We start from the raw sequence: 26889 nt of genomic DNA, 5'->3' as shown, positions 1-26889 counted from the left end.
TACTCGCTGAAAAGCAGCAGCAACAGCTTGAGCTCTAGGCTGGAATTCATCTCACTTGAGTTTCAGCTGTCTAAGTACTAATTATCTAGCTTAAGCCAGGTATTTTGACTCCATCCATTGCAAATGGAGAACAACTGATGCTCTCAGCAGTCTACTCACTCATCACACTTGACTTAAGACACCTAGGAAAATATGAATTGCTCTTCAGTGGTGCTAGACACTATTGACTAAAAGATGCCTAGACATCTGGCTTTAGACTAGAGGCTTAATGTTTAAGTGTTTATATTTATATAAGGTGATTTCCATTGCAAGTGCCTGACTGTATGCCAGCACAGGAGGGGATACCTGGCTACTCATTCAGCCATTCCCTACCTCTGATTACACAACAGTGAGTGAGATGGAAATACGTGTCTTGAGGGCTACTACCAGGACAGCACTTTCAGCATAAAAAGAACATACCCTGAAAGTCTATCAAACATAGTGCTAGAACACCCACTACATATAAAAGAGTACGGGAGTAATGGAAACATCTATAACATTGAAACAGCACAGACCTATCAGGCACTAACAATCTCATTTCTTCTAGTGCATCTGAGCTGCTCGTACATTTGTATGGATCTCTAATGTGCCTTGAAGTCATATGCATAAGTCACAGCATCCTCTGCATTCACAAGTTTGCCTCCATTCTACAAGAAAGTATATTGCTATGAATTATTTGGAGGAAAACTAAGTGTAATTGAAAACTGTAGAATGACTCCTCATGAATTGGAAAACTAGAAAAAATTGGAAAAGGAAAACAGAAGAAAATCAGGAAAGGAGCTAGTAACCCATTCTTCTGTGTGTTACATGACAGGCATTCCAACTCTTCCTTTTAACTAAAAGCAACCACCAAGCGTGACAACTTAATGATTAATGACCTGAATCTGTAAACAGCTAAAAACACCTAATAAATCATGTTCCAAGTCTCAGGGTGGCAGCCTGTAACAAGTTCTTTGGACCAAAGCTTGACTCTGATTAACAAGGATTTGCTAGGATTGCCTAATCTTTTTATATTAAAAAAGAACAAATATTAGACAACATGGCAAGCACTGTGATACTGCTGGAACGTCCAGGCTAATGGTGCACAGTCCAGAGTCCTACAAAGGTAAGAGCAAGCACCAGAACTCCTGTTACCTTTAGAGTCATATCATCAGAGCAGGACGCCAGAAGGTTACCAGTTGGATCCCATTTGATTGCGTTTACTTCATTCTAAAATTGAACAGTGAGAGTAAGTTGGAGTCTTCACTTCCATTACAAATGACAGCTTACAAGAGATAAAGTTGGACAGCAGTTACGAGTATTTGTATAACCGTCAGTATTGTAACATTTAATCTTCATTCCCAGCTTTGCCTTCATTAACAACAGCTTTTTCCTACCCGTTCATCACATTTTCCCATGCAGGCTCTTACACAACAAAGGCTGTGCAGAGCAAAAGTCTCGGTTACCCCATTTCTTCCTGTAAAGGTCACTTTTGCTATGCCAACCTGGCTCTGGTAAAATAGCTGCACAGGGGAGTAACAATTATGCTAACAATGATAAAGACTACAGTTACCATATGACCTGAGCTACAACCATCTGTCTATATACACCTATTGATTGTTCTTGTTCTTCAAAGAAGAATCATTACACAAATGCTGCGTACTGACAAGCACACCGAGCCCCCAGTCTCTCATCTAAAAAAACATCATATAGCAAGCCCTAATTTTCCAGTACTTACTGTGTGACCCTGGAAGGTTTTGATGGGCCTATCTTGTCCTAGTTTACAGACATGAATGCACATGTCTGTACTGCAAGAGGCAAATGTGTTGTTACTCTGCCAATCAACATCTAATGCTGGTGCTAAAAGAAAAAGAAATTTAAAACTTTGTTATATATTCTGCAGGAGTTTGATTTGCAAGTTTAGCATGCACCACCTTAGAACAAACGCCAACAGGAAGCAACTATAAATTTTACTGCAGTTTGAAATATAATACAACACTATGAACAGTGAGAAATGCAGCCAAAACCAGCCTTGCACAAAGGAATGAAACAAAATTTAAAAGAAGTCATTAAAACATGGAACATATCTGAAATGAAACACTTATGTAGAACACAATGCAGGACAAGCCATAGTTGTGTAATCTAAAAACAAATCTCAAGTGTCAGCAGGAGGAACAGATTCCCGCAACTTCACACATCATCATACATAAGCTCCTCTCCACTAACAGTCCATGCTTGCGCTGCCAGATGGCAGTCAGTGAAAGGTAATGATTTATTTCCTTTCTTTAATTCCAGCATTGTAGGGTGTGGTAGCTTGAAGCTTAGTCATGGGCGACATATTCCATTTGGTTAAGCCAAGATATTTATGGCAGATGGCAAACAGAATTGCTTGGGGTAAATAAAAATTTGATGGTTTCGATTGTTGTCATGCCACTGAAAATATAGTGTGAGTGTAATAAAAAGAGGAAACAAGGCACATTTCATAAAAGCCCTTCAATGACACGTTCATCATCCTCTCTATGCCATCTTCCAGCTGATTCTAGCAGGCTTGCACAGCATGCAGCCCACAAAACAATTTGTCTGACCTCCTGAGAGGCTGCACTCTCATCCCAGCTAGCCAGAGAACAGCCTTTCAGCTGGCTGGTGGCCAAACAAATTGGGGACAGCACAGCAGGCAGCGCAGAACAATGGGATGCAGAGCTCGGATTATTCTAGCAGGAAGATGACAAATGCAGTCCTTAGCTGACAAAGACAAACCCTTCATGGCCCACCCACTCAATTTGTCTGCCACTGTACTACAGAAAGTCTGTAATATTTGGAGTATCTCTTATGACTTTCATAGAACTGTAATAAAACTGAGTTGAAGTTATAAAATCAGAAAAATTCTACTGTTGTTTACATTCTCAAGACTACAAATCTGGGGGCTGACATAGGAAGACTGCCTGTAAGACTTCAGAATGGTGCAAACAAGTCCCATAAACTTCAGATTTTTTAATTTATTTTAATAATAACACTCTTTTGTCTTTTCACATGATAATCCTGAATGATCAACTTCAAGACTTACCAGAATGAAAAGGAAACTGCTGCTTGGCTTCACCAGTATGGGCATCCCAAATAATTGTGGTCTGTATTAAACAGATAAACAATAAACAAACTTGTACAAATTGCTAATTTCCCCAGAACTACCACCATTCATATGTATCAGACTACCTAGCCTACTCCCCATTGTCCAAACCTGCTCCCAGTTACATATTTCTAGTGATTTACCCAGTACAAAAGGAAATGGTAGATGTACAGACAAAAGCAGAAGTTGCAACATTAGAAAGCTGTTTTATCACAACATTGTGGGGTCTAGAGGGAAAAATGGAGTTGTGAGCTTTTTCTTAATAAACAAAAATTAGATTTATCTTTTTAGTCCTATTTATATTCTTGTCATCCACTCCACACAGCTATTTTAATTTCAAATACTTGTATATTCAAATCATAATTTCAAATACTCATTTGTCCCTAAGGAGCTCTTTCTTTAAACAATTCATCTTGTACTTCAGAATATGAAAAAATTGATTCAAGGGTGTAATTTTGTTTTGAGTTGTTTTCTGCCAGTACTTCTGATATCCTTCTGATGAGAAAAAAAAAAACAAAAAAAAAACCAAAAAAAACCAAAACCAAAACAAAAAGTCTTACACAACAGAACTAGTTTTTTTGTAATCACTATACTATATGCCGATATTCCTGACCTACCTCAACAACCAATGAAAATCTTTGCACTGAATTCAGTGGAAGGATGAACTAAGCACACATTATTTATGGAAAAGAAGTATAAGGTTGGGTCAATCTTTCTGCTAAAACAGAATATTTTTCAAAGTATAATCTCAAATGCTTTATCCAAGGAGCTTTACTGACTGAAATGATGCTTCTACCTCCACCAGAATAATTTTCTGCAAATCAGTTTCTACAACTGTACTCCCATAAAGATTTAAACCTGGCATAACTATCACAGATGCCAAAAGAAGAAACCCATCCTTTCCATGCTTTGAGATACTTTCTTTTCCTTCCTTTGTGCCAGCACAAGCATTAATAAAGCTGGGCACTAAAGCAAACCAGGTTAAATGCATGCATGAAAAAAGATAATAAATAAAGGAGAAGATGTACTACTTTATAGTGACACTGCTATTTCTAAGTGTTGCAGATCTGTGATCTTACTGAACTTGCAGTTTGACAGTCTCACTGACAAAAAGTCTGTATTTACTTCCGCACCTTAAATCCGTTACAGCGGAAAACCTAAACTCTTTGAACCTGCCTTTAGTCTATTCTTCAGCACTATGTAGTCTCCCTTCCATTCATAAAATCTCTCATGCTAACAACAGCTTTGAATTTAAAGACCTTGTGAGTCTAAGTTTGTTTAGAGATGTGAAATAAAACATAATTAAACAATGAACTTCATGGCATTACACTAGTGGCACCTTGCCAGTCAGATATACTGTCTTTTCTAATATTCCAGCACTAACCTTTTTAATCATTCTCAGGCTTGACTGATATCCAAATCAGCCTAAACCTATTCCTCCCACATGATTTTTTTTTTCTGAGGCTTCACATGAAGTGCTTCACTAACTTTTATATTATTTGGTTTTACAAAGGTTTAGTGATTCTGTATTTGAGGCACTTTCCGACTTGCACTAACCTAATTGGCAAGAGATCCAGAGACACCAAAATCTAAAGAATTAAAATATCTCAAAGCTACTACAAAACACACAGAAACACAGCTGTCACAACAGGTTCCTTTTAAGTATATATTTATGTCCCATACCTTTAGTTTAATTTACTTACTTTCTATAGTTTTGCTATTGTGTTTACAATTAGATTATAAAGGTGAAGGAAAGAATTTTAATTTTACCAAAGATTATCTCACCTTGTCCACTCCTGCACTTAAAATGAAGTTTCCTTTCTTGTTCCATTTTAACGCAAATATAGGACCTTTATGTTGCCCTAAGGTGCTGGCAAGATTACCTGAAAATTTATATTGATATGAATACATTAAAAAAATAAAAGACTATGTTGTGAGCCACAATACAGGAAAATATAGCAGAAATAAAAAGTATTGCACTTACCATCTTTAGTCCATATCCTTGCAAAGCCATCATAAGACCCAGTTGCTAGAAGTGTACCTTCACTCTGTCAGCAAAATAGTTAATTTATATCTTTAGTTTTACTGTATAACTCAAAGCTAAAGAGCACAAAGCAAATTACACATAGAATACATCCACATAAGATTTATCATGTTTATTCCATCAACCACAACTTATAGAAAAGAAGTACCCAAAGCACAATACAAGAAATTACAATGCAGCTCAAAAGCAGAAATATTTCAGGAGCCTCAGCAGAAGATGCACAGTCACCATCACTTAAAATTTGACTATGTAAACTTACAGGTACAATTTTCTCAGAGTGTTTTGAGCACTGTAGTTTCTACTCACATTCCAATCCAGTGATGTCACATCTTTGTTGCTGGGTACGTCCTGCCCTCCCTCTCGTATACAGTGTCGAAGTACCAGCTGCGTAGAGCCACTTGTGCTGTTTTCACTGAGGTTCCATATCCGTGCTGTTGAATCTCCAGACCTGCAGAACAGTTGATGAGAATATAAACCCTTCTTTCAATTCACTCCATTTACAAAGGTATCCATTTCAAGACAGCAAATACTGGGGTATTTTGATGTAGGTATTTGGGGGTAGGTATTATTTTAACTTGTTAGCACTAACATAAAAAATTATGCCAGTGAGCACTGCCACTGCTCACATACACGGTTAATGCACGTACCCTGAGGCCAAAAGGTCACTAACGGGGTTCCAGGCACAGATGAATACTTCAGATTCATGGCCACGCAACACCACTGCCTTGTTGGGAGGGATTTCAACATCTCCATCTACTTCCATCATATCTGTATGATTATCTGCATTATGGGAAACAACAGTAGAGAGAGGTGGATTTTAATATTTTGGGACAATACTTTTAACTACTATATGGGTCATATTCTTCTGGGATGAGCATAACAGTTAATTCACAATTTACAGGGATCTAAACTTGACAAAGCCATAAATGTCCCTTTGCTTTTTCAGTTACAATTTATGAAGTACTATAAACAGATGGGGAGTGTTAAAAATGTGAGAAAGCTCTTGGCCCTTTTAAATCTCACCATCCAAATGGGTTTAATTTTGAAACTTCAAAATTGAGACCAAAAGTTAATTTTTTTTGCTACATTAAAAAATAAATGCATTAGAAGTACTCAGTTTTTCAGGCTCTATACTCTGTAGTAGAATATGTTAGTAGACTATCTTGTGCTTTAAAAATACATCTATGACACATTTATTTTCAAAAATCTCTCTTTTCACCAATTGCAGTCAAACAGATTTTTAAATCTACATCTTGGACACTTCATTTATAAAATGGCTTTAATTAATTTAGTAACATTTAGTGATATGGTAAACTGATAACAGAGCTTTTTAAAGTGCATCAGCAATTGCCGTGGCAATACATAGCCTTCTGCATGGAAGTGATGTCAAACCTATATTATTCTGTAAAACATACTGGGGGCAACTCCACTGAGAAAACTGTTTTCTTGGCAGCTACTATCAATCACTGTCTATCATTAGATAGACATCTATCATTTAGAATAGATATTAGGAAGAAATTCTTCAGGATGAGGGTGGTGAGGCACTGGCACAGGTTGCCCAGGGAAGCTGTGGCTGCCCCATCGCTGGAGGTGTTCGAGGCCAGGTTGGATGGGGCCTTGGGCCGCTTGGTCTAGCGGGAGGTGTCCCTGCCCATGGCAGGGGGGTTGGAACTAGATGATCTTTAAGGTCCTTTCCAACCCAAACCATTCTATGATTCTATGATTAAAAATAAATTCGCACTGAATGTAAATGCAGAATACAATAAACACTCAACAGTTCACCTGCTCTGTATTTATACACTGTGGATAAACAAACCATTTCATATATATTGCTTAATTTAACATTAAGGGTTTCAGTCACTGTTTGTATGCAAAACAAAATAGAAAAGGCTATTAGAATATGCATATTGTCAAGACAGAGCACCATCTAAAACATTGCTTCAATTAAAGAGAATCAATGCCAGTACAATTTGGTGTACCAGCCAGTAGGGGTTGCTGATACACCACATTTAACAGTGACAGATCTGAAGTTTACATTTACTCACAGTTAACAAGTAAATATTCTTTTATTTGTTTAAGCCAAGGATTATATTTCCAGTTTATTTATCATACACAATAGTGAAAAAAACCTAGTAAAACCCAGCTATAAAATGCAAAACTTTTATATGGCTTGATACAAATACTCTCTCAAAAACATCTTTGCTTCAGGTGTATTAAGAGCTCCCTCTTTTAAATGTCTAATGTAGGCTTCCAGAAGAATAGTTTCCAAATCACATTTTGATGCCTGACCTGAACTTTCTATACCAAGCATGACTGTAAGATACATTCCTTTAACCAGTGATGATAAGTAAGACTCACTTGTTTCACCAATCACAACTAAAATGTAACCAATGAATAAAATAAACCTGCAAGCAGTTGCACTGAATGATTCTGAATAGCAAGTAATGAAAACTGATACTGATAATGGACAAACGATACAGGATTTGTCTCGGCAACCATGACGATCTGAGCACTACAGGGAAGTCCGTCCTACAGAGAACTGGTTACTGCTTTCTGATTCATGAGGTTAGCAGAACCTGTTAAAAGGACCTCACAGAGCTTCACAAGCAACGCTGTTTTAACCAGCTGTGGGTTAGTAGACTCCTCTCCTTATTCCTTGTACAGGGGCCAACGCTGACGAGATGCTATATTTAAAGAGTTGCCTCCAATGTTTTTTTTGTCTTTATATAAGATCTCCTAGAGGGTCCTATGAAAAACCTGCTGATGATGGGAAAGGAGCAGTACTTGAAGTGAGACTGGTCAGTGGAATGTTGTGAATTAATGAATTCAGAAGTTTGCACCTTCTCCTGCAATTCCAGATCTCAAACTGGGGGCAGACAAATGTGAGAGACCATATGTTTAAGTGTCATCTATGACAAATGTATTCTCTTAAAGCCAAAGGGTTATTTTTACCTCTACAAACCTACCTCATTTTCTACTAGCTTGTACCACGAGCTTGTACCATGATAAATGGCAAAGAAATGAGGTCATTAAGGTCATTTCTGTCTCAACTTACTTGCTATAGTATGTGCTCCGTTCTCTTCTCCATTTGCAGTATTTTCTCCATTTTTTGCTGATCCCTGTTGGTTAGTTGCGGCTGCGGCTGCAGCAGCTGCTGCCTGCTGTTGTGCAAGTTTATCTCTGTAGGCCTGTTGTCTTGTCTGTACCACATCAGGCATTACTGCATCTATCAGTGAGAGAGACTCTATCGGCCTTCCATCAAACAAGGTACCATCCTAAATTACAGCAGAGGGAGGAAACAAAAAGACAACAAGTACAAATTAACATTATAGGCAAAAATTCCAAGGAAAACTAAAGCAAAAGTTTTGATTTAATATAATAAAACAGCTTACAAACAGTGCTGGAAGTGATAGTTTATCTTTGTTGTGGTTAGGATTGGAATTTTAGTTTAAAGTTAAGTGGCCACCACAAATACACAAAGAAAGTCACTGTAAGCTTCTGACAGCTTCTGGAATCAAAACTTTTATGCTTTCAGTTTGCTAAGTTGTCTGCTAAAGCAAAAATACTGTAAACTATCTATGAATATGATTTCAAGCATGAGTGACTGCAACAAAATCTTATGGTTTGTTTGAAGAGCTGCAAACATTGCAAATCGGGTCACTGGCTTGTGAAGTTATTCTATCTTATTAGACTAATACTTTCCATAAACACATTATATGGAGAGCTGACTAGTTTTCTTCCTTTTTTTTAAACATTGCTGGCATGCCTTCAAACAACAAGGAAGAACTTTATCCTGAAATGGACAAGACCCAGTTAAAAATACCCTTATACACATGCTAGGGCCTTGTAAGGATCTATTTTTAGGAGCTAGAAGGATTCCTTGTGATAAATATAGGGCCTCCTCCTTCTATTCCAATCACTTGCTTTATTTTTCTGAGGCTTCCAAGGGGGAAAGATTTGCTTCACTGGGACTACGAAAACTACATGTAAACAGAAGACATAAACGAGACTGGAAAGAGAGCAGAACTAGTGAAAAATATCATTTCCTTCCATAATATAACTGACATACAGAAAAGCTGTTAATCTTCCAGGCATAAATGAGAATGGAAATTGCGGGCGAGTATCTGCAGCATCAGGCAGGAAGATACATAGTTTTCTGTACTGCTGGAATAACCATTTAAACATCAAATTTAATAGACCTTGCTCAAGATGAATTAGCCAGGCAGAGGCAAAAAGCAAACTGGCATATACCTTCATCCTTTCTGCCACAAATTGAAACCCTCTCTCTATTTGGAAACCTTGCCTTTGGGCTCTCGTTACTTCATTATAATGACACATCACTCAAATGCACAGTGCTCTCCCACCTTCCTAGTGTAAGTCCACAAAAATAAAAATTAAGATGTTACTTGTCTCAATTGTTATCTTATTGCACTTGTCTGCATTTACTACAACATTATATTAGGGTAAAAACTCTACAGACAACGGACCTTTAAGCAATGAGCCAGAACACCATGCCTGGTGTGTGGCTGCACGGGGCAGAACCCCTACCCAGTAATGTCACTCCATTCTGGTTCCACCACTGGAGTCATGGTGAACACCAGCAGTAAGGAATCTGAAGTAAAAGTAGATAAATAGGATATAAGAAAGTCAAGAAAAAATATTAACATTCAAACTTACTGCAAGCAAGGGGACAATGCTCCTGCAGGTAAAGCCTCCTTACCTCATTAATACTGACTTCTGCCTCTACATACTGCAGACCTTTCTGGATGATGGAAATCAAAGCAGCTGGTGGCACCAGAGCACCGTTTATATTAGACTGGCTGATGTGGCTCTCGATACCAAAGGTAAATGCTGAATGGGAAAACCCTGAAGACAATGCAAAAACATCAGAACTGCTTTATAGACAGAAAAAGCTACTTGCCATATAATGCAGGATCTTCTTTTACAAATCTAAGCAATTTACACAAAATTACAGCATGTTTATGAACTAAAAATTCATCAAAACACCTCTGTTGTTTCCCTCTTACTTGTTTCTAGTTTAAATGCACAAAAAGACAAACCCTAAGTTTATATATAAACACAGCAATTATTAATTACAGTATCATTGGCAAAACATTCGCGTGTAAATAAATATAAAAATGTAAAACATGCAATAGTATTTACATATATTTATATATTCTAAAACTACATATATAGTATTGACTACAGTATTTCATAAAGTATATTTATCCAAGACATCAAGACTCACTTGTTCTTTTTTACTCACCAATTTGTTACCCGTGAAAGGGAAATGGATCTGTACACAAACCAGTTATGCAGAGCTGTCACAATTGTGTGTGTTTGGTCACTTAGAACTACACAGTATTATGCACTGATAAGAAGTGGCAAGCAGTTTGTGGTGCAGCACTGGTAGCTGCTTCCTATTTATTTGATCACAATTTAACCTAGAGAAAAACGTTTGTTTCAGCAAATTAACTTCACTGTCACAGAATTTTTTCTTAAAGATTGTTTGTTTTTTTTCCTTTTTTGCAGCCAGGTAACTACAAAGCTGCCTGCACACTTTCGGATGAAGATAAAGCAATTTTGTAAGTTTGGCTTCTGTGACAAAAAGCAATCTGCAACTGGAATGAGAACATATAATAGTTTCCAGTAAATTCAGGCAGAACAATGAGTTTCAGTTTTCTTCTGACAAGCAGAGACTGAAAAACTGTGCCAGTCACCATTGCTTCTGGGGCTTCTTTGTCTTAACTTGAGAAACCTATGAGCAGCGGACATAAGCAGTAGACAGATGTTGTGTCAGGCAAATGGATTTTCAAGAAGCCTGAAGTCTTGTTCTTCCTCCTAAGAAGGCAGCAGCTTAGGCTAGCCTGGCAATGAAGGACAATTCCTCCAAGAAAATGTCCTGCAGGGAGGGAGGCTTTTGAGAACTTAAGAGTCATTCCTGTGAAAAAATCTGTTCATCTGTATTTAGATTCAAACAATATGAGTCATCTGGTCGTGGCTGCCACTTCTTCCTTCGAAACAGAGCAACATCTGCCCTCCTACAGTCATACTCAGGCAAGGAATCAGGCCATGGAAGACCAGCTCACGTGAGCACCATCATCCCATGACAACAGGAAAAAACAGTATTTTTGTGGTGATCCTTTTTTTGTCTTCAAGTAGTCCCAAAGAAAATGGTTAAAAGAGTCATTGTCACCTGTAGATAAAGTTATCTCCAGGAAAATGCATTTCTAGCAATCAAGCAAGTCCTTAGTTGGTTGACTGCCATCTAAAACTCCAAATGACCGAATCTGATTAAGTTACAGAAGGTAACTTGGCAGGAATTCACTCTCTTGTTGAGAAGAAACACCAAGAAACAGTTCAGACAGAAGCATATGCCTACTGGCAAAAAAATTAAATTAGTCTGCATTTGCTAAAGCCAATTCCAGCTGAATACCAAATAAATTATGCATTGTTTAACAACCAGAATTGTAAAAACTCACCTGACTCTTGCAAGTATCTATATACCAGGAAGTTAACCTCATCACTGCTTATACTCATCTTTATTCCCAGTTAAACCATGAGGTCACAACAAAGGACACAACCCTGAAAATAAAGAAGTAGGTCAATTAAATATTTTTAGTACGTAATACGAATTTCTCAACAAATGCTATATTTAGAGAGCAAGTAGCTCCCTGGCAGCACAGACAATGGTTTTATTTTATAATGCAAATAAGTCTACTGTAGTCATTAAAAAGTCATTTGTCTCACCGCAGCATAAAGGTCAGTAAATTAAATATTGAAAGTCTGGATTCTCAAATGATGCATAATGGTATGGACTGGGGAACTACGCTGCTTACTACCAGTACCAGAAAGGCCTAATTTCACAGGTTTTTAAAAAACACTTGCATGAGTTTCATTGAATCAACATTACTGATATGGAACACATTTCTCAAAATGTGGATTTTTCTGTGCCTGGTTAACAAAGATCAAGAACTTGGTATCCAGGGAAATTCTCACTTTTACACTTTCTAATCTAGTTCAATTTTCAGGTACTCTTGCTCAAGTAAAAAGGTGTAATACAGGCTACAAAACCGTACCTGTTCAATGAAAGCCCAGCTATTCCCACTAAAAATTAGAAAACACCTCTGCCATATACTTATGCTTTGCAAAGGGAATTCTTGAAATTAGGGACAAACTTTAAACAAAATGCTTTAAACATATTGATGGATATATTTTTCCCCTTGATTTTATTAATGTAAATATTTAACAAAAAGTATCAGACTATGTCTACTTTTGCGAATATGAAGCAAGAAGAGTTTTTAAGACATGAAGATGAAGAGACAGAATACAGTATTTTTTCTAACCTTGTCATTTTTGAGAACATTCTCATGACTTCTAAATATTTGAAAATCCTGCACTTTCCATGACATCTACTAATAAGTAAAAACATCACCTTCCAGAAGAGAGTATGACATAAGGTCCATCTCATGCTCCTAGTATCCACCCAGCATTTTTCATCAATAGATCTTCAAGGTCTCTACCCAGCCACCCACCACCTTCCTTTTCTTCTATAGAACTAGAATCCAAGATGGTAAGCAACTTTCCTACTGTTATTTGACAAAGTCTGACCTGGATTTGACATTAAAAAAAAAGGACTAGAGAACAGGTTTTCTAGTATTGCTAAAACAGAGTTCTTCCTGTTAACACCCAGCTACACGGCTACAAGGTCAGACCATTCACCACAGATGCTCGAAGTGGGAAAGTGATGAAGACAGCAGCAAACAACAATTAAAAAATAATCAGCATTATAAGGCTGTCAAATAGTCAAAGGCCTTTACGTGTTCTTTCTAAGCATCTTCTCCTAGTAAGAATTCCAAAAGAAATAGGGCAAAATGATCATGCTCTTTATCTAATTTTTTAATTTTACCAGTCAATTGTAACCAAATTTGACAGCAGGAGGAGCTCTCCAAGATGTGACCTACCTAAAGCCCCACAGTGTTGTAGAAGAAAGATCCAATTAACCTACACAAGAAGAAGAGAGGCTGCAGAGTGAACCTAGACATCAAAAGAAGTGAATTTGCCCAAAACTAAATATGAATCCTGTTGAGTTAATGAGCACATGGATGCCAGAAACCTGCACGACCACACAGCCAATTTCCCAGCCAATAGCTGGGGGTAGGAGAGAGGGTAGCTCACATTGCCCACCCCGTTTGGAGACGGCACAGGAAATATGACACAATCCAAAAGCTGCACAGGGAAAGCTCAGACCCAGCTTAGGCCAGCAGGACTGAAATGGCAGAGCTGGGGTTTTCCTGCATGGGAAACAAGCTGGACATGTCCACAGAAACCCACATCTCATGCTTACAGAGCAGCTTGAGCCTACTGAGCTGTCAAAGAGGGGAAGATACTCTTAGGGAAATAAATAAGAATACAGAGCTACTTAAATCCTTCTCATTTCTAAAGGAAGATGAATTGCTCCAGTACAATAATTTCTAGTTAGGGCAATACACTTTCTAAAGGTACACTGATAGTAACCTACACTACTACACTCACAACCCCCAGCAACGCCTGATATACAAGGTATACTTGCTAAATTACAATATACTTTGAGGGCTCACTTACTGAGAAGCGTGTGAAACTAAATGTCATTTGTAGCCATTTCATACATTGGAATTCTACCATTTCTACCATGTGCAGGACCAGGCATTAATTTTATTCAGCTATGTCTTGTTGTCAGACCTGGCACAAACCATCTTTATTTACGACTGCTTGTTATCGAGAATTTCTGCAGGAAGAGAAACAACATTCCCCTTAAGAAGAAAAGGTAATTAAATTTAAAAATGCTTGTAAAGAAGCCTTTCTACATTACACACACAAAACAGTATTGTTTATTTAATGGGTTCATTACCAATTTTTAAATTCTTGCTGCATCATCCAAAAAGATGCATCAAAATGCATAAATTATAAAGTGCTATTTGCTACATAGAGAATATCCACATTCTTAACATAAAGCAGAATTGTGGAGATGCCACATAAATTCACATTACGTAGCAGGATAGCAGAAGAAAAAAGCTAACATTTTGCCTGTCTGTCAAAAGCGTTACGAGTCAAACAAGTTTCATCTTTCAAGGCTGGTTCATCTTCACAGGATGCTTCGGTGAGGCAGAACGAGCACTGCCACAGGCTGCCCTCCCCAGCTATCAAGAGGTGGCAGTGCAACACTAGTTTTTATATCACAACAACTAGGAAAACACAGAAATGTGTTCAATAAGTACAACGCTTGCCTAATGAGGACACGAAACTGAAAAGGGTGCAAAAGGTTCTAGTTTTTTATCAAGATACTACTTCATCCATTCTTTATTTTTTTTTGGTGCTTATTTAAGTTTTCTGCAAAGTCATTTCTGCATTTACCCTCATCACAGGCCCAGTTGCAGAGCCAGAGCCTCCGAGACAACCATCATCCAGCTATCATTCAGCAAAGGGATATGAGGAACTGCGAGAAGAACAAGCAAAACCAAACCTCCATTCTTCCCAGCTCCAAAGCAAACTATCACATTAAAGGGAAAATGCAGCAGAAGCACAGATAGGAGACGATACAATAATTCTTTCCCTTTGACAAATTTTAAGATACCCAGACTGCCACTGGTTGCCAAGCTTATATTGCTCACCCTCAAAACCAACAGGCGAAGTCAGCCACCCCTCGGCAAAGGGCTCCGCAGCATGAGGTGCTGAGGGACATGGTTTAGTGATTGATAGGAATGGTTTGACTCGATGATCTGGTGGGTCTTTTCCAACCTGGTGATTCTATGATTCTATGGCATCTCCAGCTCCGAGAGCAGACTGTGCACGTGGCTGAAGCAGCAGCTCAGAGCTGAGTGTACCCCATTGCAAGAGATGGGGGAGCTGCTGGCATCCCCAGGAGCTGTGCCACCTCCTTCCTTCCTGCTTGTAGCTTTCTGGGAAGTCACCAGTGGAAATAACCCAAGATAGAGACAGTGAGGGGATGAGAGTGAAGGAGCAGAAGCGGGATGGAAGGGGGAACCTACTGACCCCAGTCACTGGTTGTGTTGCTCTCAGGGCTCAACACACACCACCACCCGCTTCCTTCATGCTAAAGTTACAACTTGCCATGGATGTCCGCCAAAAAAAATAGGAATGGGAAAGAAAACAAACCTGCTAACCTACAAGCCACGTGAACTCCATTTTCCCTTAATGCCTCAACAAGGGCTTGTCTGGGAGGTGATGGGGAAGTTTTCTTAGAAGTGGTGTCATGTAAATGGAAACAGAAACACGACTAGAGGAGGAAAGGGTGAAAAGAAGAAAATCTTCACGTACATACCCATGCATGTATGCACACACCTTGCATGCTAGCAGATCTACTTCATTAATGATAGTTTATTTCCTCCGAGTCTGTTGTGTTTCCATGTGCATCAGCTACTTACTTAGGGCACTTAATAGGATATTAATACTACTCTCTACTTCAGATAAAGCAATAAAATAACAGAAAATATTAAAAATAATAAAAAAATAGTGGAAATGACACATAATTCCTCCCAATCTTGAAGTTCTGGCCCAATTTACAAACAGACCATTGAAAATGTTTCAAGATATCTGCATGTCCCAAAGCAATTCTGAAAACATAATAAGATTCTTGAGGCCTTTTTTTCTGGACCTTAAAAAAATACCAAGTCTTCCTCAAAACATTCTGTGCATTTACAGGAAATACGGCAAACTGGTGTACCCACACTATTGTTTTAGTTCCTAATGCGCTTTAAAGGAAACCTCTCCCACTTGCCCCTACTTTTGTTTGAGCTTCAGAAGTCAAAGCACGTTTGAAGTAGATTCTTTACCAGTAAAACTAGGATTAAATTAGAAAAAAAAAAACCCACAACAACAAAAGCTAAAAAAAAAAAAAAAAGTGTGCACAAGGGCTTACAAACCATGCCCAAATTGCTCGTGGGCTTCCAGACCCTGGGACCACACCAGGATCAATATTCAGTGCTCAAAACAAAGTTCACTCCTTTTCTTAAGCTCCCACCCCACACATGTTCCTACATTGCTCACCAACTCCACAGAGCCAATAAAACTGTATTATAGCGTAGGTAACCCATCCCCCTGCTCTTCCTTGATCATCCAAAACCAATGAGCCAAAGGCACTGTAGGATCCCCTTCCTGGAGGATGAGTCTGTGGTTTATAACGTTACTGTTCAATTAGAACCAGTCTCAAGATATCCCAGGTAATTTTTAACGCTGCTACAGAAAGTCCCTGAAGTCCTAATTTATCAGGCGTGAAACACATCAGCCATAAAATAAAAGTCAACTGTCTATGCAGATGCTGACCTTAAGATCTACTTGAGAACTAGACGTGCCACGGGTCACACACAGACAAGATGCAGTCTGTGCTTTAGACAAAGTGACCCACTTATTCCAACTCTGAATCAACGTCAGAAATCACACAAAAAAGAAACATTCTGAAACTGCCTTTTTCAATGGAAATGAGTTTTCTTATCCCATAGTAAACACATCAACTCTGAATTAGCTTCCACATACCAAAAATGTGCCTGCATTTCAGTAACATGCCTACAGTAACTCAGATGCACCAGTATATAGGGTCTCACAGGGGCTTCTCCAGCCCTCGAGGGCGATTCACACACTTTCATACTCTGGGTAAAATTTCCAAGTAAAATCTGTTATAATGAGATCAAGTTCCACTATCACAAACACTGATCTGCAGGCTAATGGATGCCCAACAGTACAGATCTTATTGCATTTCTAACGAATTATTATTCTACTCTACATGTTTATGCTAGCTTTGTACTCTTCCAGGCTCATGCCAAATGCTGGAGAACAGATGCTGCCCGATATGGCTCCTCGCCTAATAGGCTTTTTTGGTTGTGCTTTTTTTTAAACAAACCTGAACTGGCAGAGAAAGTTTATACATCAGATCAGCACTTTGTATCTCTTCATCCCAGTTGTATAATGTATAGAAGATTTACCAGAGTTAGATTTATCATAGCACCAAACAGCAGCCTAAGAAAGTAACATTTCTGCAGTTTTAGGTGGGCTCTAACACATCCTAATTAGATAGGATAACAAACACCTGGCAGGCTGCTGTGAACAATAATTTCCCAAAACATCCCAATCATGAGTTAGTTACCAACTAGGATATGTTAAGGGGAATAGCTAATGCTCTGGGTAGCTCTGAAAAATGTTTAATGTTCAGACATAAACAGACTGCTACATTTATCCATGGAAAACAAGTCTGGCTACAGAAACAATAAGTCTCATACAAAAGAAATTGTTACTAGTCCTTTTATTTTTAACTCTTTCACAAGAAGTCCAGACAAATAAGTTGCTAGCATGTGTGCAAATACAGAGTGATACCTTTTTTTATTGCTGCTTAAGAATCTTCCTCTTTTTCATGACCATAATAGTTAAAAAAAAAGAAAAACAAATCCAACAAATTACATGAACCATCCGGAGAATGTGTAATCTTAATTCCACCTAAAATCCTGAAGGTGTGTACAAGTCCTTTGGAAAGTTTTATTACAATTCTCCTTCACAACTGTATTACCTCTCTTAAAAATAAAAATGAAGTTGTGCGTGTAACACACAATTCCTCTTCATTAAGCTTAGCAACTAACACTGGAAGTCCCTCAAGCCTGGCAAGCATGCTTGCTCAGCTCAGCCAGTATGTGATTGCTGTCCTGGGGCCTCAGGGGATAAATTCACCATCGTAGCCCAGGAGACAGTTAACACAGTGAAGTCTACCCCTTGTCCAACTGCATGCAATACAATTACAATGATGAGGCATCAATGCCACCAAATCTGCTTTGACTCATTAACTGAGATGTGCCGAAGACTGAAAAGAGAACTACTTAAATCTAACCACTCACACCAGTCAAATTCTTGGAATTGGGAGGTTTTTGCAGAACATCATTCAGATACCAAATCTGCCCTGTGAGGGCCTTGCAGAACTGGAGTTTTAATCTGGGGCTCCACAAAATGCTGTTGCCTGTGGCTGCAGCCACAAAAAAAAGTGTTCTCCGAAGGCTCTTCCCCAACCCAGTGAGCCTATCTCAAGTGGCAGCAGAACTTGGTAACACTACATCCAAAGTTATGTATAACCCTTTAGAAACAGTTCGTAAAGGAAAAATCATTCATAAATTAGTGGTTCCTAAATGCCAAGCCTGCAGCGTATGACCAATGTTGCACAGCCTTCTGAGTAAGAATTATTGGACATCAATTTCAACCGAAAATGAACATTTCTCATACTTAAAAAAGAAGAAAAGGGTTGAGGTTTCTTTAACTGTATCAACTAATTCCTCTAAACAGTCCTATTTGCTCTTTCACATCTTCACAGGGATCCAATATTGTATTGGGCACAATATAGATGAGCCCTTAATAGAGTTCTCCTACTATCTGACAAAATGCAACTAGGAATTCTTTCTAATCTTCTGAATTTAAAGGAAAACCAGTTTTTAAATTAAATGCATGAGCTTTGTTGTAATATATTTCAAAATGAAAGTTCTCATTTTCTTCATTTTTACCTGTCTCTCTAACTTGCTATTGTTAAAAGTAGAAAAGGACACATTAAGATGCAATAATCTATGTTAAATGTGAACTTACATAAAAAAATCTGTAATTCTACTTAATGAACTTTCTTACCAATTTTCCATATGATCAAGCTTTGCTAGTTTTCCTTCTAGCAATTTAAAATAAGAGATGCTTCTCATGTTCAACTTTTGAGTCTAGTACGTTGCTTTCAATCTCAAGAATACAGCTTCAGTTTCGAATACTAAAAAAATAAATTTTCCTTTCCTCATCTGAAATGTTTTCCTTAGCTCAGGCGATAAATATTTGTATTCCGTACTTCAGTTTCAGTGACCTAATTTATGGCAACAGTCTGTCTTTCTGTGCCAATTTGAGAGCATGAAGCATACAAGATGACAAAGCCAGTCTGAAATTTTCTGAAGAAAAAAAACCAAAACCACCCAAAACCTTGGCTAAAAATAATAGTTACTTATCTGAGTACACAGTCCCCAGACACACCAAGCATAGTCCTGAGTACTATTACAAAATAAGCTGCACATGAAGGCCATTTGTTGGCTTTGCCTAGAGCAAAGTAGTATTTAATTACTGAACTATGAATCTCCTCCCCAAAGTCATATGCTGGGTGATCCAGGAGACTGGGATTCCGGATGTTACAGCAAAGACACAAGCAACAGTATATTCAGTATCACATTTCCAGGGTTATGGCTACAAAGCTGCAACTTCTACACTTTCTAGAGTTAAAAATACATCTTCCTGGACAGCTATAGGGCATTATGCAGTGATTCTTGGCAGCCATATTTTGAAAATCCCTAGACAGACTAAAGACACAGAGATATTTCTGGTACTGACACTATTCAAAGCTCTTTAGGTTCTTAAATCTCTTTTTTCCTTCTTACAGTGCAATGCAAGAAAAAAAATGATGTGTTTGGGAGAGATTTTTCTCCTTATTTCCTGCATCAGAATAGCAAAAAGGAATCACATTATATGATATATATACTATGATACTTTAAAGACTTTTCAGCTGTTTGGGATACAATGAAATAGATACTTTTATCCAGGCACAGCTTGTCTGTGTGATAACTAGAAAACTGTTTAAATGGAGATAGTTCTTATACATCTTTAAGAGCAGATATTCCTCCATCATGGGAGGAGTGATAACACTAAGCAAGCCGTAGAGCTTCCATTCTGTCCCTTAGAGGTTACAATCATTCAGGAGGACCTAATTTAAACAAATTTAGACTTTTGCAATCAAAATAGAGACTCTATCTCAAGGAGGCTTTGTAAAATTGTTAAATGGCTTTACTAAGTGCTATATGATGACCTACTAATATTCTCTAGATTTAGACACGGAATAGCAGTAGATTGCTGGAATCAAGTGCTAGAAAGATGAAAACCAGTAGAAGCATTATCCACTATGTGGTTTAAATCTCTCCCATGCAGTATACCTCCTCAGCATGCACCCAGTTTTAAGCATGCGACTATATGACTGCTAATCTTCTGTCTTGCTTTAAAGCCTCAGCAAAAAATTAATTATGGATGAATGTGGGAGCTCACCCACTAATCCTCGCTTAGATCAAACTGTAAAAATTTCTGAGAAAATAACTGATAAAGAAGAGCTCTCAAATTGGTCAAAATGAACCCTATTAAGGGCTTCTGCTGAAGCTAAGGGAGGGGAATAGCGACTTCCAAAAAGTATCTTCTAGGTGGGACCGTGCATCATTGAAAATAAGCACAAGTACTTTGGTGCCAGCTTTTTGATCAAGAAAGTGTAGAGATTAAATAGTTCAATGGAGTTAAATACCTCCATAATGTGCTCAGTTTTTGCTCTCAACTGATTTATTCTTATTTTCACCACTGGAAAACCCACCGAATAACATGGGCTGCAAGTCTGATCAAGAACGTTCCATTTTTCCCCCCCCAATATGTTTTTCCTGATGTTCCCACAATAGATCACTTGGGCCTCTAAGGGACTGTGTCAATTGAATTGAATGATGTGGTTGCCTGCTGGTACATAAATGCAAAGGCAAAGCTGAGGGGGTTTATTTTCAAAACAGAAGACATTGATCCTGTGACAATGTTCCATTACCCTGACTTTATTCCTATTAGAGACAGTGATTACATCTACATCAATTGCTTGAGCTGATGGATACTGGTGCACTAACAGTGACACAGTTTTTCACTATGCTGCTGCTGACCCGCATACTGATGGCTTACAAAAAAGATTCATTCTGAGCTTGGACTAATGCTACCTATTTGTCAATAAAAAACTACAAAGTTTGGACAGATTTTCATAATTTGTTGGCTTTCAGGTGTATGTGGTTTTGGGTTTTTTTTCCTGGAAATCTTTTTGTGGAATGGTGATTAGAGACTGTGCATCCTGGAACAGATTCTATTTGTTATGATTAATATATCTATATTGCTACTTGATGGTAACGAACAGCATATGTAGCTCTGACAACCATCTGTGGAAAGGTATCTCTGCACTCCTGAAGCAGCATCCCTATCTTGACTGCGGATATTTTTCCATAAGGACTCCTCCTCCATGACCCTGTACCGTCATTTTTTTTACAGCTTCTACCTGCTGTCCTAGCTACTTTTTCCAAGCTGGTGATCCATCTTCTGGCTTTCATCTCTCGATCTGACATACAATCTTGAGCCCATGGTCACACATTTACCCTGGTTTTCACGTCTTCAGCATGCATTGCCTTCACATACTCTGCACTCCTGCATTCATCTCTCCAACTGCTTTCAAGAGCACCGACCTTATCTATGTTTCTTTCAGTTACTTATTTTTCTACGCTCCTCTTGCACTACCTTTCTGTTAGAACATGGAAGTTGACAACACTTCACACAAATAAAATTCTGGTGGTTGAATACAATCTAATTCATCTTCAACCACAGTGATTTCTATTCCAGCTAAGCCCTGTTCATTTTATTTATCCTTGTTTGTTTAGCCTTGTGCCCTGAGCCACATCCTGATACGCCTGCAGGAGAAAGGCCTTTACCTGACTCACATCAGTGTATTCACTGCAGTGGGTTCCCTTATTCTTGATTAGAAAGTTGGGGTTTTTTTAATGCTGCCATAACAACAACAAATTGAGGTGATTTGGAGTTACACCTACGCAGAGTAATAATGCACAGCAGAGATCAGACTTAACAGCAACTGAACAAGTGCAGAAACCAGTATAACATCCAGAAACCAGTACAGCCGCCAGAGCCAAACAGCATCTTGACACAGGAGCCTTCTGCACCACGCTGACATCTACAGCTCATAGTGGCATAAGGTTGGGTACCTCCATCTTTTTTATGAAATGCTAGGCGACGTTTCATTAAGATTGCTATCATTAATCATGTAATTATCCTAAATTCCTGCAGGCCTTTGGATCCTGTTTTGTCTTTCCCAGTGAACAACAAAAAGCAAACTAAAACCAAACGCGCTTACATTAGTCTGGACGCAGACAAGAACTTTTCAACAAAGGATCCATTTGTTTGTCCTGCCCTTCTTCTTGTATGACCCCGAATACCCTCACATCCACTTTTTTTAGCACCTACAAAGTTAATACCAATTTTCAACAAGCAGTTTCATTAGAGCAGGGGGGCAGGAGGACAAGGAGGGGAGTAAGAGAAAGTAGTGAGGTGGTCTGTTCACAGAGCAGGCGAAGAGAGTTTGCAAATAAACTCGGCTTGTCCCCCCACTGTTCAGCCTAGTCTTATATGCCTTTTCCATGAGGAAAGTAGTTTTGGAATTATATACCCTGGCAGCATCTAGTTTGAGGATAAGAAATAATTTTTCCAAAATTGTGAGCGCGTGAAAGCTGCCACATTTTTTTCCTAAGGCAGATGTTTCGTTAAATACTAACAGCTCCAAATCTACAGTTTCTGCAAAATGAAGGGTAAAATGTGAGAAAATACCACAATGGGGTGAAAAAAATAAAAAAGAGAAAACAGCCACAACCTAACAGAACACACAGAAGATCCTTTGGTTACAATTTATTACAATTTCAAGTCAAGAATATATAAAGTGTCAACAAGGAAAAATATCACCTCTAGCCTTAGCGACCATTAATCAACTACAACTACACCACACCCTGCTACTAACTGAAGAGGAGGCCATATCTATATACATAAAATTTCTTTTTTTTTTTTAATTGAGATGAAGATAAAGCAAACAGCATCCTAAAGATAGGGAAAACAATGAATTAATGACACCAAGAACACAAGGAGTTTGGTTTGGTTTTTTATAATAGCTTCTAACTACTTGGGACAAGACAAGTATTACTCATGAATTGTGGACTGATGGCAGATAGACTGGTAGTTACTTATATTAATAGCAGAGTCACTGTGCTTTAGACATGTTTTTGTTTATTAACCCAGATGTAACGATTGTATGATTCTAAGATACTAAACACATTGAGGATCTAACTGCAGTTGGACAGCAGAATTTGGTATTGAAAATATGTGCCAACATTCACTATACTTAATGTTCAAAGTTCTTTCCAGCCATGAAACGTATCCTAATGCCTAGCATGAATGCAATTAAATGTAAACTGACAAGTTCTTTCTAGCCCCAAGAAGTTCACCTAAAAGATTTAAAGACGTGTAATTCATGACTGACTGCAGCTTTATGCATGAACAGAGGGTTTTAAAGAAAGCTTAAGAACTTTTACCCTCAGATAAAAACCTCAATGCTGTTTCCTTTACTCAAGCATTTTCACATCCAGCCCTGTTTATGAAAGTAGCCTGAAATGAGCCTGTGGGAATAGGCAGGTAAACAAGCATCATGAGTTCAGGGCTTAAAAATGAAAAGAAAAAAAACAAAAAAACCCTTTTGCAAAACCAAACATGCTTTTGCAATTGGCCATATGAACACAAATAAAGAACAGCACCTGAATCTATGTTAGATAGATCTGCTCCCACCCTGCTGCACTTACCCTGCCTCACTAGGTTGCTAATTTGCAAAACAAGACATGCTCTCCTCATAACCACTCCACCAATACCACTTAGAACAACACTTTCTTTCATTCCCAAATAAAAGCCTAATGAAACCAAATGCAACAACAGTATCAAAAGGTGCAAACGACAGCTCTGCCTTTAAAAGCTGTCTTAGACCTGTAGCACATTTTTGTTCAAGAATAATCAAACTGCAGTGTTTGAGCTTAAATGACAAATCAGTTACAAATGCAAACATGATCAAATGCAAAAGGGCATAATGAAACCATCTTTACCTAGGATATTTTTCTTTAATTAAAGACTAATTAGCAGGAAGAAATAATTAAATTGGAGCATTTCTCAGGAAAGGGAGATGTACTAATTAAAATTAATTTAACGCTTACAAATTTACTTTAGAAAAAGGACTCAAAGTGAATCAGAAACCATTCAAATTTACTTTAAGACCTCAAGATTTAACTTAAGGCGGACTTCAAAATTAGTTAGCTACATTTTCCAGAAGGACCTAAATCACTTAGAAGCCTTACCAGAATTGACTCCTAATAAAGAACAGGATGTGAAGTACTTGCCTTCTTTGGGACTTCCTAAGTTGATATGTCTCTCAAAACCCACAAAATAAATTTAAAATCACTGTCCAACAAACATTATTTTTTGGTATTTAAAGAGTCAAAGTTGTTCTTATCTGCTAAGTTTTAATTGACTATTACAGTAAGAGCTTAATATCCATGATTTTAGCCCTCATAAGGAACCTGGGTACAGTCATACATGAACACAACGGATTGCAGCCACAGACAGCACACAGTGATTCATTTGTGATAGGCTGTGACACAGCATGATGAACAAACTTGTCCTATTTTTATTTACAACCTAAAATAATAGAAATGTGAGACCAAAGTAGCATTCTCATTTCTTCTTTCACTGCACTATATACCTATCTGCAATATTGATGCAATCTATTAAAGAAGTAATAGAGAAATAAAGCAACAGCAAACCCAAGCACCATCTCAGGGACACTTCACCAGCCACGGCTGCTGGGCAAGCAGGTGCCTGTGCCTACAATGGCTCTGGAAATGGAAGCAGGGTAAGAGCAGTTAGCATAGGTTGTAAGGGCAGACTACTGCTTTACTTCTACTGAAATAAAAGACTGGACACTCCTGGGCCACCATTCTGTCATTGCTGGCCCCTCCTGATTGCAATCATGAATGAATGAGAGAAGCAACAAATTGCACAGCCCACATCCCAGCTTCCACTACGGGAGTGGATGCTCAGCTACACAAGAAGCTGAGATGCAGACAAGACCCTTGCTGGGACACAGGCATTCAAGACAAACACCTTATCCTCATCAGCTCTGCAACAAGGGTCACCAAGTATCTCTTACCATTATTTACATAATTTTCAGGTTCTGCTATAATAACCACCTTCAAGGCAGACATTCAGTCTCTGCATCTCTACGTTCTGCTCTGTACCACACCTCAAAAGCATAAAAATAAAAACCATCTTCTTTGCCTCTCAGTAGAAAATAGAATATTTTAACCTAACTCAAATTATCCTAGACTAAGGGCAACTTTGAATGAGTGCCAAGTTCTGACAGTTCACTGGTGTTTAAGTCTAGAGGCATATTTATACTACTGTGCAGGAAAAAATCACAGAGATCCAGTGAACATGCCTGCAACAACACAGACCCAAACAGCTCCTAGACATTGTAAAGGCACCTGTACCTATAGAAGCAATGCCACTGCTGCTCTTAGATGATTAAAGAAATGTCTCAAAAGTTGTTCTTGCTAATTTGGCACTGTACAGAGGGTCTAACCAGTAAAGGAACCTGAGTGCACCTGTAGGGGGATACACAAAGAGTTTCAACAAAATATTGAAAGATGGTTTAAAGGAATGCTATTATTGCCATTCTGTATAGCAGACAGGATAGAAAAAAAGTTTCTGCTTTGCAAGGAAAACATCCTTCAAAGCTGTATGCAAATGCTTACATAACTGCCCATACACATGCTTATAACCCTTCCGTTAGGAGTCACTATTTTGAATTAAACATTCTCCTCTACTGGTGTAATTGGAAACATCACAGTTTCACATTTGTGTGGAGAAAACAGTTCTGCTAAGTCAAGTTAAAACATCAGCAGAGATGGAAATGCACCATGTCTTATAACTGCAGGCTAGTACTACATAGGCAGCTGCACCAAAACTGTCTTCAAATTGACCCACCAATGACCTCTAGTCTATCTTTTGCAGAATTAAGTAGTCACAGTAACTACTTCTGCTAGTTCAGACTTAAATCAGACAGGACAGCTTTTCAAAAGAATAAATCCACCAAGTTAGGGTATCTTTACATTGCCTCAAACACTAAAATAACAGGTCATGCATGAACAATTCTGATCATTCATATCCAGAAAGAGAAGCATTATTTCAAAATAAAGAGATAACAGAGAGGAAGAAGTCCATGACTTCTGCAGATCACATTATACTTTAATAAGTACTGTGCAAATTGCTCACAACATTTTGAAAAATTCTCAGTATTTCTCAGACTCCAAAGAGCTCTCATCATCTTTCTTTTCTTACAATACTCGTAAAGCTGTGATGTCTTCACTTTGCAGAATTGCTGTTTAATATTCTTGAGTAATGCTACTCAAAACTTCACAATACCTTTTCTTTCATATAAACCTTAAAGCCTATTTTCTTCCACTCCAGGATTTACAAACTCTAATGTAAGTCTACATGCATTATTTGTGCGTACTTGAGAAATTTTCTACCTATAGGGTTGGAAACTACACAGTATGAATAGTACCATGCCCAAATATTATAGATAGACCAACCTAATGCGAAAACAGCTTCAGATTTCACACCAATTCACTTTTATCTTCAAATAGCATCCTTTCGCTTCCCTAATTTATCAGCTTCCAGAGCCCTCTCAAGCAAGCCTCTTATCCGCCCCCCCATCTCCAACACAGGAATACCTACTTCTAGTTTCTTGTCTTGACTAGAGAAACCCATTAGGAAGTTCTTGTGTACCTCATCTGTTTTTTAGAAAACAAAAGAAGGACTTGTGAAAGTATATGTAGATGCAGATCAATCCAGAAGAATATTTAAACATATTCTAGTCCCACTGACTTCAATTGCTTAAGTGATTTGTTGGAGCAGAGCCAGTACAACAGCTCCCTGCAAGAGCAAGGCCATAAGGAACAGTCAGCATTATCGGTCGCTACCTTGTGAG

General features: G+C 38.2%; 1 protein-coding gene across 4 annotated transcripts in view; it reads right to left on the bottom strand.

Annotated features, from left to right (window-relative positions):
- TBL1XR1 (TBL1X/Y related 1) overlaps positions 1-26889 on the bottom strand; it is a 113355-nt gene that overhangs the window by 9642 nt on the left and 76824 nt on the right. For 2 of the 4 annotated variants that reach the window (XM_069865308.1, XM_069865309.1), the window contains 10 exons: positions 11669-11771; positions 9907-10052; positions 8242-8461; positions 5834-5984; positions 5493-5634; positions 5127-5190; positions 4928-5025; positions 3083-3143; positions 1757-1878; positions 1174-1248 (listed from right to left, as the gene is read on the bottom strand). In XM_069865308.1, coding sequence (XP_069721409.1) covers positions 1174-1248; positions 1757-1878; positions 3083-3143; positions 4928-5025; positions 5127-5190; positions 5493-5634; positions 5834-5984; positions 8242-8461; positions 9907-10052; positions 11669-11726 — 1137 coding nt within the window. In that variant the 5' untranslated portion in view covers positions 11727-11771. The remainder of the gene's footprint in view (positions 1-1173; positions 1249-1756; positions 1879-3082; positions 3144-4927; positions 5026-5126; positions 5191-5492; positions 5635-5833; positions 5985-8241; positions 8462-9906; positions 10053-11668; positions 11772-26889) is intronic. The other 2 variants (XM_069865310.1, XM_069865311.1) reach the window with 2 other exon arrangements.

This window comes from Phaenicophaeus curvirostris, chromosome 10 (genome assembly GCF_032191515.1).
Source record: "Phaenicophaeus curvirostris isolate KB17595 chromosome 10, BPBGC_Pcur_1.0, whole genome shotgun sequence".
NCBI classification, from domain to species: domain Eukaryota; kingdom Metazoa; phylum Chordata; class Aves; order Cuculiformes; family Cuculidae; genus Phaenicophaeus; species Phaenicophaeus curvirostris.
Note: the sequence above shows the minus strand (reverse complement) of the source record. Positions and strands in the feature narration are given on the sequence as shown.